General features: G+C 35.3%; 1 protein-coding gene across 1 annotated transcript in view; it reads right to left on the reverse strand.

Moving 5' to 3' along the window:
* Positions 1–14972, reverse strand: part of LOC132148810 (alpha-1,6-mannosylglycoprotein 6-beta-N-acetylglucosaminyltransferase B-like) — a 118534-nt gene that overhangs the window by 16376 nt on the left and 87186 nt on the right. The window contains exon 9 of the mRNA XM_059557528.1: positions 3–134. Within this exon, the coding sequence (XP_059413511.1) occupies positions 3–134 (132 nt within the window). The remainder of the gene's footprint in view (positions 1–2; positions 135–14972) is intronic.

The raw sequence follows: 14972 nt of genomic DNA on the forward strand, positions 1-14972 counted from the left end.
ACCTGTGCTGTCTAAAGGAAAGGCCCATGTGCTGTTTCATCTGCTGCAGGCCGTGGTAGTCTGTATAGATAAGGTCAAAGGGTAACGGGCCAATCAGAGGACAGCTTCCTCTTCCTGGAGGAACACCAAGTGACCTAAAAGTGAAGAAAGAATAAGTTGTAACACTAAAGCATAGGTGCAGGTTTGAGGGGTAATAATCAACATCAACATTGCAATAACATGCCAGTCATCTGCATTATGTACACTCACCTAAAGGATTATTAGGAATCCCATACTAATACTGTGTTTAACCCCTCTTTCGCCTTCAGAACTGATTTAATTCTACGGGGCATTGATTCAACAAGGTGCTGAAAGCATTCTTTAGAAATGTTGGCCCATATTGATAGGATAGCATCTTGCAGTTGATGGAGATTTGTGGGATGCACATCCAGGGCACGAAGCTCCCGTTCCACCACATCCCAAAGATGCTCTATTGGGTCGAGATCTGGTGACTGTGGGGGCATTTTAGTACAGTGAACTCATTGTCATGTTCAAGAAACCTGAAGATGAAAATGAATCTGAAATGATTCGAGCTTTGTGACATGGTGTATTATCCTGCTGGAAGTAGCCATCAGAGGATGGGTACATGGTGGTCATAAAGGGATGGACATGGTCAGAAACAATGCTCAGGTAGGCCATGGCATTTAAACGATGCCCAATTGGCACTAAGGGGCCTAAAGTGTGCCAAGAAAACATCCCCCACACCATTACACCACCACCACCAGCATACTGCACAGTGGTAACAAGGCATGATGGATCCATGTTCTCATTCTGTTTACGCCAAATTCTGACTCTACCATCTGATGAGACTCATCAGACCAGGCAACAACTGTCTTCAACTGTCCAATTTTGGTGAGCTCGTGCAAATTGTAGCCTCTTTTTCCTGTTTGTAGTGGAGATGAGTGGTACCCGGTGGGGTCTTCTGCTGTTGTAGCCCATCCGCCTCATACCTCGGTTGTAACGAGTGGTTATTTCAGTCAAAGTTGCTCTTCTAACAGCTTGAATCAGTCGGCCCATTTCTCCTCTGACCTCTAGCATCAACAAGGCATTTTCGCCCACAGGACTGCCACATACTGGATGTTTTCCCTTTTCACACCATTCTTTGTAAACCCTAGAAATGGTTGTGCGTGAAAATCCCAGTAACTGAGCATATTGTGAAATACTCAGACAGACCCGTCTGGCACCAACAACCATGCCACGCTCAAAATTCAGGAGATTGTCTTGACCAGGACCACACCCATAAATGCACTGAAGCAACTGCCATTGGTTGATTAGATAATTGCATTACTAGTACGTGTTCCTAGCAATCCTTTAGGTGAGTGGTGTTGATGGCACAGTGGATATGACACATGCCTTTGGTGTGAGAGACCCAGGTTCGAATCCACTGTGAGACACCAATGTGTCCCTGAGCAAGACACTTAACCCCTAGTTGCTCCAGAGGCGTGCGACCTCTGACATATATAGCAATTGTAAGTCGCTTTGGATAAAAGTGTCAGCTAAATGAATGAATGAAATGAATGAGTGTATATCATCTCATATTTACTTGATGTGATACAATATAGATCTCTGAGTGACTCTGTGGAATTAATTTACCTTTTGTGAATCGATTTCTGAATTTCTTGCATGTAACCCTTTTGCAGCAAGACATGCAAGACTCCAGAATTTTCAGAAACCTTGTAGTATGCTTAAAGTGTACTGAACTGTAATATGTACTGAATATGTACTGAATGTTAACTTGTAGTGCGCTTCAAAATGTAAAAGTATATATATATATATATATATATATATATATATATATATATATATATATATATATATATATGTGTGTGTGTGTGTGTGTGTGTGTGTCTGTGTAAACTGTACTTAATATATTAGTAATGAAATGAATGGCTAAATAAAATAAAAAAACATACTAAAACAAAGGTGACTAATTAGAAATTTAGCTTGTTGTTGAATATTACATTTAAAGGTAATATATTTTAAATGTAGGAAATTACTACATCATCATTACTAATGTATAGTTACAAATATATTTAAATACATCACATATCAGTTTAAACAGAAATGACCATACCATATATGCTTGACAATAAATTTGTCAGTACACTATAACCATGTTTAAAAGACATCAGAAATAATTATGAAATGATATAAAGATGTACTTAAGTCCCATTTAAGTGGGCCAAGGTGTAGTTCAAATAATTGCATTTAATTTAAATGTAAACTATAATACATATTCTATTTTATTTTATTTGCAATAGGATGTAGCTACAGTATATGTAGAATGTTATTCTCTTAAAGGATAGTATTTCCGTAATACTGTACTCCTTTTAAAAGCTTACGCTGAAATGTATTTATTTATTTATTTTGGCATTTCATATTACAAACTTTTAAATAAATAAATAGATTTGGGGGACACCACGCATGAGGCTTCGGGGTTAAATTGAGTGTGACTCATCATCTAGATCACACACACTGGCACGCAGCAGGTGACTGTGAGGAGAGCACCTCCTCCTCTCTGAAGAAGATCATTTGTCAGTTGGGAGAGTTTCTCTGGGATGCTCCTCTAGGGATCCTGGAAGTGCCAAATCCAAAGCTGCTGGTGTTTGTGAGCAGATGCTTCAGCAGAGAATGTGTAAACCCCCACAGATCTGCTGCTAAACTGGCTTCTGATATTTCATTGTGAATTCTGGGCTGGTTTCAGCCACCCACATCTTTCATCTACAGAAAATGGGAAAAGAGCAATAAACGCATCACAATCTCCTGTAGGTTGGGCTCCGTTAAAATTAATTTCCGTACACCGAAGGTTTTTGATCTTATTTCGATCTGAAATGTCAAAATGCGAGCGCCTTTAACCGTAACACTCAGGGTTTAATAGATAATACTGGAAGTACCTTTTTTCTTAACCAATGCTCAGTTAGTTTATGCAAATCCTCAGGCAAAGGTAAAGCTTTTTTCAGTCCTGGTCTGCAAATCTTTAGTTCTATAAATGTCAGCTCTGTAAATAAGGTGCTCTCTTGCATAAACCAGGTTACTGGGTCCAAAGCAACTGATTCAAACTGGTGTTTAACTCATGCAAAGGGCTCTGTGAGACATAAACTGAACAAAGGGTTCAAATAGATGGCATGACAATAGTGAGTCGTCTTGAATAAAAGCATCTGCTAAATGAACAAATGTGAATGTACAGTAATGTAAATAAATATAGTTGAACTTAGAAAATCCATGAATGTAGAAGATCCAAAAGATTAAAAAAAAATGTCTTAAATAAATCCATGTGATTCGAATGGATTAATCCAAGTTGTATGAATAGCTACACCTTTCTATGATAAAAAAAATACTTAATTTGGGCTTCCATTCATATGGGTTGATTTCAAATAGATTGATATTATGAAACCAGTATGGCTTATTTGGATCTTCTAAGTTCTGATTTCCTGGACTTTCAATGGAGAGACACATTTCTGTAAAAATATCTTAATTTGTGTTTCAAAGATTCACCAAAGTCTTATAGGTTTTGAACGACATGAGAGTGAATAAATGATGAAAGAATTTTCATTCAACTAAGAAACATGGCCATGAAGGTGAACTCTCTTTAAATACACTTCCGTAGCCTTTTATTTCAGTAACATTATTGTGATCTGCAAGGACAGTTTTATACTAAAAGATAAGTATACTAAAATATAATTTTCTATACATTTCAGCACGGTTTGAGTGATCACAAAACACTCTTAACCCTATTTGTATCTGTATTTAGTACTGACATGTTTAAATCAGGCAGAACCACATCCTCTGTGTGTGCAGAGTATCTGCTTCCCTAATGAATCTGTGATGGCTGCAGTATAGAACAGAACAAAGAGCAGTGCAGACTGCAGGAGCTGGTGAACACACACTAACAAGACATACTGCACATACTGCAGCTATACACCAGTGACAAACCCACTTTCTCAGCAGCCTTGGTTCTGGAAGTGTCTTTCACATTCATTTTCTCTGTAGGTCTAATTTTTTTTTTTTTTTTAATAAAAATAGCCATGAAACAATCCAAACATTCAGATGAATCAATAGCATCCAGCTGAATCATGTATGGAAGTTCCATAAACATGAAAAACTTTGTTTTAAAATATATAACTATAAAATATTAAGAAATACATTGTACCAATGTGCACTGCAATTTTTAAGTGTATAAACTGTTCATCCAGTGGAGCACTGCAAACAATATAATGGAAACCAAACAATGCAAATAAGGGCAATATAAAACTTGTTTATATGATATATATATATATAGTATTGAAAATAAATCCTGTACTGTACAATATTGTAGTGTAAAATACTGTACATATTGTGAAATATTTGCATAGAGTGCATACTGTAGACTTATACAGTATAAGTAGTAGTTTGAGACCTGACAATCAAAATGTTGCATAACAGTGGGAAGTTGCATTGGGAACCATTTATGTTTCCATGGTAACAGCAACTTTTGAAACTCTATATAGTGTACTGCTCTAATAAGATTATATCAATAAAGTTAATTATGTCACTGTTAATTTCATGTATGAGCTCGTAGCTTGGCAAGTTTGAAAATAGTTTCCTCAAACTTTCAAAAACTTTGTCAATTAAACGTTACGGCCAGTGGCTGCTAACTTCACAAGAACCTGCAAAATCTATTATAACTAGTTCTATTGTCACAAATTAAATTAAATTAAATAAAAAAGGTGTTAATAAAGTAGTCAATTTTCTTAATTTACTGGATGTTTACTCACACAGCTAGTCTGAGTACATCCAAAAAGTGTGAGAGCAGAGCCAGAGATCTGAAGTTTACAAATGTAGATGATCCTTAAGCAGTTTTATGATTATTCATCCAAAGCAATATTGATTTTCTGGTCATGAGAGAACAGGCTGAATCATCCGTCAGATCTACTTTAGCATTAGTCAATGGCTGCACTCATCGCATCTTTTCAGTATCTGTTTCTTACAGACTGTCAAACATAGAGCAAATGGACCATAGAATGCACAGCTGAAATCATATGGGATACTATGAATTGCAATAAAAACAATTATCTAGATCCGTATGTGTGTGTACAGGTTTACCCTACTTTGTGCAAACCAAATGGCCCCAAAAGGATATACCGTATTTTTCGGACTATAAGTCTCACCTGAGTATAAGTCGCATCAGTCCAAAAATACGTCACGATGAGGAAAAAACATATATAAGTCGCACTGGACTATAAGTCGCATTTATTTAGAACCAAGAGAAAACATTACCGTCTCCAGCCACGAGAGGGCGCTCTATGTTTTCAGTGTAGACTACAGGAGCACTGAGCATCATAGAGCGCCCTCTGGCGGCTGGAGACGGTAATGTTTTCTCTTGGTTCATTTCTCTTAGTTCATTTCTCTCTGTTCATGTCAAATTAATTTTGATAAATAAGTCGCACCTGACTATAAGTCGCAGGACCAGCCAAACAATGAAAAAAGTGTGACTTATAGTCCGGAAAATACGGTAGCTGAAATCAGCTCATTTGTGGTCAATGGTCCCCATGAGGTAAAAATATTTATATACATGCTTAATAATTAAAAATACAAATACAGTTTTAAGTTCAGGGAATAAAAAATATCATTAGGGCAGCAGTACATGTTTACAGTGGTAAAGGTTACGAATAACAACTACTCACATTACTGTACTTAAGTAGTTTTCTTTAGGGGACTTGTACTTTTATGAGTATATATTTAAAGCTGTACTTTTACTTGTACTTAAGTACAAATTAAGCAAAATAATCTACTTCATTACTTTTAAATTATAGTCCGTTACAGAGCATGCCCACAATTTGAATTGATAGTCAAACCTTTGATGGCACTTGAGTAGCCAATAACAATAAAACCAATAAAAGCGCTGATATCTGAACTGGGAAAATCACCACTGCAGCAGGTGAAGAGCTGATCAGTGAGGGAGCTCAGTGCAATTTATGGACTCAAAACTTGGAGAAACAAACTACATGGTGGTGTTATCATAAATATCATTTTTTAATACTGATACTGAAATATCTGACACAGTTCCAGTACTCATTTTCCACAGAATCTACCATATATGTCCTACCCCAATACAAGCTGTGTCTCTCTCTCCTCTCCAACAGTGAGTTTGACACGCATCCACCTCCTGTCAATTACAGTCTGAATGTCTGCGCAGGATTGTAGGTATTCCGCATAATTGTAATCATTCCCACGCAAGTGTGGCGAGCACTTTATTGTAACATGAGAACAGTCATTTAATCGCAGAAAACTTGATGCGAGCTCTCAAATAGGCCTAACTTACACAAATGAACTGCGTGTCCTCTCAATCTGATATTGCTTGTGCACAGACTGTGTGCAATCATGAACTCTCCATGCTTTTAAAGTAGAAATTATTTCTCTTTGCTCTTGGATTAAACTTTGTTTAGAATAGATCCACACCCGACCGATAAAAACCCTACAGGAAATTTTATTGGCTGTAAGTAAAATGCACCAGAAAGTCTTTCAACAATCAAAGATGTAACTTTAATTTCTTTACAATGTAAGTTTATGCTCTGAATGGGATATTTGTCTGATCTGTATGGATAAATATCCTAGTCTGTGAAACTACATCACTACATTGTAGTCATTACAGGTCAATGCCATCTGATGTTCCATTTATCTAAATGGATAGGCCTAACATACATGGCTCTAAAATTGCTGCTTATAAAAAATCAGTGCTGTCATATTTTGAATACCTCAAACTGAATTGAGGTAGTTTGATTTGTAATGTTATTACTGACTGTGTACTTGTCATTTTTTAAGTTTAATTCAGTAAATCAAATTGGAAATTAGATGTCATTGTGCTGTAAGCTTTTGCAACAAGGTTCCCCTATTTTAAAGAAAATAATACACATAATGAGAAAATTATTAAGATTGAGATTTGATCAATGTTTGTATGTATGTAAATAAAAGGCTATATTGAAGGGATGTGATTTCAAATAATCCTTTCGCTTTGGAATGTTACACGCTGTTTGTGAATAGATAAGATCCCTAAAGTTGCAAAGACTAAAGTCTCAAACCCAAAGAGATATTTTATTTATTTTTTATAAAAGTTTAAGGGTTCCTCCACCCCAAAATTTACATTTTGTCATTAATCACTTACCACCATGTCGTTCCAAACTCGTAAAAGCTTTGTTCATCTTCACAACACAATTTAATATATTTTGGATGTAAACCGGGAGGCTTGTGACTGTCCCATTAACTGCCAAGTAAATAACACTGTCAAGGTCCAAAAAAGTATGAAGGATATCGTCAGAATAGTCCATCTGCCATCAGTGGTTCAACCGTGACGTTATGAAGCGACAAAACAAATTGGGTGTAAGTCATTATTTTAGTTTTATTCACATACAAAAAGTATTCTCGTCACTTCACAACATTACGGTTGAATCACTGATGGCAGATTGACTATTCTGACGATGCTTTTCATATTTTTTTGGACCTTGACAGTGTATTTCACTAATATTTTAGCTGAAGCTCTGGCAGGCCATCTGGGATTTCAGTATGGAGATAGAGGTTAGGGTTATAATTTTTCAGAATTACATGACATTGTAGGTGTATATTAGCATAGTTTGGTGTGTTCGTGGGGAATCTGGCAGAGCGTTAGAACCCAGAAGCAGTGAAGCTTGGGGTGGGGGTGCACCACAATAAAACCACCACCCTTTATTCAATTTTCCATTTCACTTGGAAATACACCACAACACTGGAGTCAGTTGCAACTTCCGGTTCATGGGTAGTTTGATATTGATATTTTTCAAGATACTGAAGTTAGAAATTCTTGAAACATGTGAACTAATTCAAGTAATTTGTTACTGAGATAAAAGTGGGTTTTGTTCAAAGTAGTTATTATCCATATTTTTTTGGTAATTCATTAAATATCGCTGGCTAAAAATTAACTATTAACTAGAACTCTGAGTCGTTTTTGAGAGGAGTACTTTGTTCTTTTACTTAAGTACTGTTTTGACACCAGTACTTTTAATTGTAATTGAGTATTTATTTATTTATTTTTTGTACTTAAGTATACATTTAAGTAATCTTTCCACCACTTGGTTTAAACCTACGTAATCTAGTATCTGCTAAAAGACAGCTTGCTGTTTTGTTTTCTTAAAAAAATATAAAACTGAGCAAGCACATGGTATTTAGCATTGAAATAAACAATGCATATGTAAACTAAATAGGAATTTATATTTAATATGCAATATAGCAAACTGATTCCAAAACTATTAGTTCACAAGTTCCCCTTTTAAGAAAAATCACTTTTACCATAGTGCATGATTTGTGACCTAATACATTTTGACATTTGCATGAGATAACCAGCTGCATATGTATGACTTTGCTGACATAGTAAACTTGCCCGGTAGCCCACCTGGTACCTTGTGGGTTAAGATATTGTGTCATATCCAATAATATTTTATGAAAAGTCTGACCCATATTTGGTAGCGGCTGGTGTGTTTCTGAGGCTAAAAAATACAATTTTCCCCACTTAAAGCTGTCACGGTTTCCATGCTTTCTTAGCAAACCAAATGAATTAAACAGACTCCCTCTCTAAAAAGAGAAATGACTGTGAGCCAAGCGTGAGTTGTGTCTCCACAGGTCACTGGAGCTCAGCAAATGTGACAACTGACAGACACAAAACTATCATGGTGTCACACAGGAACACAACACACCACATCACATGTATGCTCAATTTACAACTAATGTTAAAATAAGACATATTATTTCAATTAACAAGATTATTTTCGTTTAAATTAACAATAATAACCCTGCTTTACAGTTGTCTAGCTGCACAAACTGATGTACAGTATGCTGTATTAATTCATGTATATAAGTGCAGGTTTCTTAAAATGTAAAGATAAACATTATCTTATATGTTAAGAGCTTATTGATGCAATTCAGTCAATCCATTATTTTACTCCAGCTGTTGTTCCAATGACAGGTGGATTTTAAGAGATTTAGTTTATATGTGTAGTTACGTTTCAACTTTCTTTAATGGTGCATACCAAAAACTTGAATTAGTGGGCAGGTTGTGGGACTCTCCACTCATGGCATGAAGCAGTGAACATTAATTAAGCTGGTCTCCCCAAACACACTCAAACTATTCTGCTATGTATGTCTAAATACTTGGCAATACATTTGGAGATTATTCTTCAAAAATGCTCATTCAACCTTGTAAGCATGGTGGACTGCTGCCTTCCCTCAAATCCCATAAATTATATATTCTACCAATCAGATTTGAATGAAACGTTTCAGCCAGCTCTTGAATCTGCAAAAACAGTCAGGTATGAATCCTGTGAAGATACACAAGATTCACAATGAAAAAGCTCACACGCTTGTAGAATCAAGCTAAAATTTAACTCCCAAACTCATTTTTGTCTTATACATAATCTATTGAACAATGTGAGCAAACACTTTTGATACCCCTTAAATTAGCCCAAATCTGATCATCTCTGACAGTTGCCACACAGTTTGGGTTCAGCTGTCACAGAAGTGGAGATATTCAAATTTAAAATGCTCACATTTATTTCCATTCATTTCAAGCCTCACTGCTTAAAAACGATTCCTCTGCTGCCAGCTTTCCCCAATTATAAATAAACACTACTCTAAAGATGTTGCAACTCCTAACTCTTAAATGATGTGGAAACAAAACCCACATTCTTTTTCCTTCAGGATTGTCTTCTTTCCAAAAAAATGCAAAGGTAAACACCCCTGGTGCTGTTCACATTCATGACAGAGAATGTACACAAAAATCCCATGGCCTCATTTCCTATGCTGAAATATATGGTTTTCTAAGCACAATCACAGCAGGGCAGGTCATTAATATGTCTCAAATGCATTTTTGTAACCAATGCAACAGATTGCACATATTAGAAGGTGGAGCATTTACGAATAGATGAATAATTGTGATGGGCTGAAAATCAAGAGAAGTGGTAGCATATCACACACTGAGATTGAATGTTCTGTAATGGAAGAACAGACTGCAGTTTCATTAACTTAAAACTGCTAGAGGCTTTAATTAGATGTATGCAAATTCCAGAATGAATGTGTACAGCTACTGTATCAAAGGCTTTAAATTTGCAGTTATGTAGCATAAAATGAGAGCAGTGGTAAACATTAATACTGTATCATTAATACTCCATCCAAAATAACAAAAAAATTATAATAAATTATCGAGGTTGGTTGAGGCTGATTGGAGAACTTACAAAAACATAAAGGTTGTACTGCAATATAATTTTTCTGATGTTGACATTATTCTTTATAATTTATTTTATTACTATTGTGATTGTTTTGCATAATTTTTATTTTTCATCTTATAATTAATTGCACTGAATTATCATGTTAAATTGAAACACTAGTTATTTCCTCTTTAAATTTAGGCCTTGTCTAAATTAGTGTTAATTTTTTAATTATCGTTTTTTTCCCCTGACTAAACTGAGACTATGACGATAAGATAACAAGGTCATTAAATGATAACTGAGGAAATATTTAAGTTTTCCCACTTAAAAGAAATTAAGGGGATCTGTAATTTTTATGGTAGGTTTATTTTAATGAACAGAGACAGATTATCAACAGAATAATCAAAAAAAAAAATTAGATAAAAATAACTTATATAAAGGTTAGCAACTGATTTGCATTTCAGTGAGTGTAATAAGTATTTGATGCCCAAGCTAAACATGACCTAGTACTTGGTGCAGAAACCCTTGTTGGCAAGCACCTTTGGCAAGCAAGATTTGCACACATCTCAGGAGGGATTTTGATCCACTCCTCTTTACAGATCCTCTCTAAATCCTTAAGGTTTCTTGGCCGTCGTTTGGCAACTCAAAGTTTCAGCTCCCTCTACAGATGTCCTATAGGACGGAGGTCTGGAGACTGGCTAGGCCACTAACGAGCTGACATTAGCAGTGACTTCTTAAAGTGACAGGACTAACCTGTATTCCACATGGGCACATAATCAGTCTGTGGGAGCCAGAATTCTTGCTGGTTGGTATGGGATCAAATATTAATTTCACTCACTGAAATGCAAATCAATTTCTAACCTTTTTTTTTTCTAGATATTTTGGTTAATATTCTGTCTTTATCCGTTAAACTAAACCTACCATAAAACTGACAGACCCTTAAAAAAACGAAAACCTTTTTATTTTTTGTTGAAAAAGTGGAGCCAACATTTTTCAGACTGCTGTACAAGACTCTATTATGTGAGCGCTCAAGTTTGCAGATACTAGATATCGAGAGCTCAAATCCTCCAACCAGAGGTTTTCCGTTATTACACAAACTCTACCTGGCTTTTTGATTTATGCAATTTGGCAACCATTCACATGCACTCTCTCTGCGAAGGCGCCATTATTTGAAAACACAGACATACAGTACTGTACAAGTAAACTGTAGTTCAGCAATCTCAATCAGAGGTATTCTGCTTAAATGAAAGTTTCATTCATCCAGTCTTTTCTGGATCTCAAATGTATTGTTTTCAATAGTGTTTTCTGGTTGTAATGTTAGTTACACAACCTCTGTAAAGCAATTTTTTATGTGGTTGTTTTAAAAGAGAAACATTAACCTGTTAACTGTCACCCCGTCCCGTATACGGGACGCCTACGTTGACTATACTATATTACAATCAAATCTAATCTAATCCTGACAAACTATATATCGTTGGAAAGGTTCAAGACTCCCAAATATATATTTTTCCAATATTATTTGTTAAAAATTATGTAGGAAAAGTAATAGATTAATTTATGACAAGAGTGCACCCTCAGAAATCTACATTACAAAATGAGTTTTGACCTTTGTTTAAAAAAAAGACTTTCTCGTTGCCTTTTTCTCTATCATGTTTTAGAAATCATCAGAAGTTATATATCACTTGAAAACATAAAATCTCAAAATTCATCCTTTAAAACCCATTTTAAAATCAGACATTGCATTACCATGTAAATGGCACATCAAAATCATGTTACAAAATGTTTTCAGTCATGAATTATAAAAATTTAGGTTTGTATCATGCACATTCAAGTCTATCTTCAAAAACACGAGTGACAGTTAAGGGGTTAATGTCATTTGGAATTATTGGAATTGCTATTAGGAATTTCTCTATTATAATATTTGAAATTAGATTTTTTTACTCCAGTTTACATAATGTAGACAGGGTGAGTGTATTTCTAAAGTCGTTGGTGTTTATTAATCCTCTAACTGATATTCTGTTATAAATCTGTACACTAGATGAGGTAAAATAAAATAGATTATATTCTATACATAGTCAATATTCTATTGATTTGTGCTTATTGGTGAAAGAGCAACTTAAAAATGCATTTCCTAAATAACAACAACAATCATTGCAATTACAATTTAGCAAAATATTTTTTGTATCATTTTAACAATTATACAGTAAGATGAATATAACAAATATCTGTAAGTTTCCAATGACTAAAACTAGACTAAAATGCTTAGACATATAGTCAACTAAAACTTGACAAAACTGGACAAAACAAGTTGACTAAATATGATAAAAACTAAAAGTTTAATTTGACGCAAGACTAAGACTAAGACAAAATTAAAAATAGCTGACAAAATTAAAACTAGTCTAAATACACTCTTGGGTCTTAGGGGTAAGGGGTTTAGGATTAGGGTACAGGGTACATATAAAAATACAGTTTGTACAATTTAAAAACCATAATGCCTATGCCATGTCCACATAAAACATGGAAGATGTGTGTGCCCGTGAACCTTTGCATTATGGTGAGTGTAGTTTGTTTAAAAAAAAATATTTACCCGTTTGTGAGACTTGTGTCTCCAAGCACAGATTCAATATCAGTTTCTAGGGAGTGCTGCAAGGTTCGGTGTTAGGCCCCTTTAATAATTTATTTTTCAAATGCATGTGGTAGGATCAGACTCACACTGGGAGAAAGACTGTCAAAACTGGATATGGACGCACATTTACAACCCCCTGTAAATGTGCGTCCATATCCAGTTTTGACAGTCTTTCTCCCAGTGTGAGTGGGAGCGCACATTGACAGGGGGTTGCTCATGCTCTTTGTATACACTGCTGAGTACACAGCTATTGCACACAGTTCCAGTCCAATAGAGCCACACTAATCTCTCTCCTGATATGAAAGAAAGCCTGAGGAGAGATTCCACAGTGAACATACCACTTCATTTTGACCCTGGGTCTATAAAAATAGCCAAATACTTCCATTCTTGTCAGATCTTAGGGCTTCACATAAGGCCACTGGGGTTCAGATTGAAAAATGGCAGGAAAGTAATGAAGCACTCTGTGTGACCAGCTATTTATGTCATATGGAAGATATTTGTCGGTATAGTGTCAGCTCACTGTGCTCAAATGAATCCGACACCTGGAGATGTGAGTAAGGCACAGACAGAAATCCCAATTGCCACTCACATTTTCTCTTTCTTCAGAAAAATATATAAGAAAATGTGGTAACACTTTAGAATAGGTAACACTTGTTAACTATTAACTACGACATTTCTCTCAATACATTTTTAATTTGCTGCTTATTAATAGTTAGTAAGGTAGTTGTTAGGTTTAGGTATTGGGTAAGATTAGGGATCTAGAATAAGGTCAAGTAGAATAAGGCATTAATATGTTCTTAATTAGCACTAATACATGGCTAATTTTCTAGTAATATGCATGCTAATAAGCAACTAATAAGTTCTACCTATTCTAAAGTGTTACCTAATCATTTTACAACTTAAAATATTTGTTTGGCTTAAAAAAAAAAACTGCAATGGAATGTGGTTCACTACAGATTAAAAACTTCAGGGTTCAGATTAACTGACCCTGTCGTGTTTAAGACTATAAGGCTGACACCGACTTGATAAGAGACTATGCTGTATTCTCAAGAGGCTGAGAAGACTTGCTATCTCCACTAGAACATGAAAAAACCTGAAATGCTATTGCACTTCATTTGTACTGCAGCGAAACTGATTGTACTGAATTATTATCATCATTATTATTATTGGTCTTGCCAGTAAATGGATGAACTTAATGTAAAACAGTTCGAAATATTAATCTCCCTAATGCTCACTCACCACCAGATGGCCCTTTCACAAACATTCTACCGACAGCAGTGGTGAGTAATTCAGGGAAGTGAAAGATCGCTTTGAAATTTGGTAATCCATATTTCCATTTCCATTTGTACACAGTTTACAAGTTAGTCATGATTATAGTGAGCAGATCTTTCTCAAAATACACAATACACAAAAAGAACAACAACAGCAACAAGACTGGTTGTGATTATTGGGAAGTTCACCAGAGTGTCTTTCACCAGACCTTTCTCAGTCTGCTATAGTTATACACTTTATGCATTAATGTATTAATGCATTAATGGTCCTTGAAATGGGATCTTATATAAGGACTTCTGAAAGACATGAATCTCTATTCTAAGCTCAGGTCATATTGCACTGGAATAGCTTAGTATCCAAACTTTTTTTAACAGGCATGAAAAACCAAACCCTTACCTGAACTGATAGCACTATAATTATCTTCTTTTCAGTAACTCAGTAACATTGATTATTTTGATTAGTTCAGTGAACAGTAAACTATTGTATGTGATCAAACAAGTCTGATTTCATTATTTCGAATTAGTTGAAGATCAAAGCACATTCCAGGAGCAATTGGAACAAAAAAAGGATAATTTTTTTATATATTATGTTATACCTCTAGTGTCTGAAAAAACACTAAAGGGATCACAACATGCAAAATCAAATTTACCTGTTCGATGGACTGAAACGCCAACCGTTTGTGCTCAGAAAATCCTATGGAAATGAAGCATGCAAATAAAGCATATATGTATCCAACCTTGAAGATAAAACCCTGTATCTGACTGTGTGTGTAGCACCTTCCAGTCTCCATAGACTTCTTGTTAATAAGGTTGAAGCAATTATTAACT

The sequence above is a fragment of the Carassius carassius genome, chromosome 9, assembly GCF_963082965.1.
Source record: "Carassius carassius chromosome 9, fCarCar2.1, whole genome shotgun sequence".
NCBI classification, from domain to species: Eukaryota; Metazoa; Chordata; class Actinopteri; order Cypriniformes; family Cyprinidae; genus Carassius; species Carassius carassius.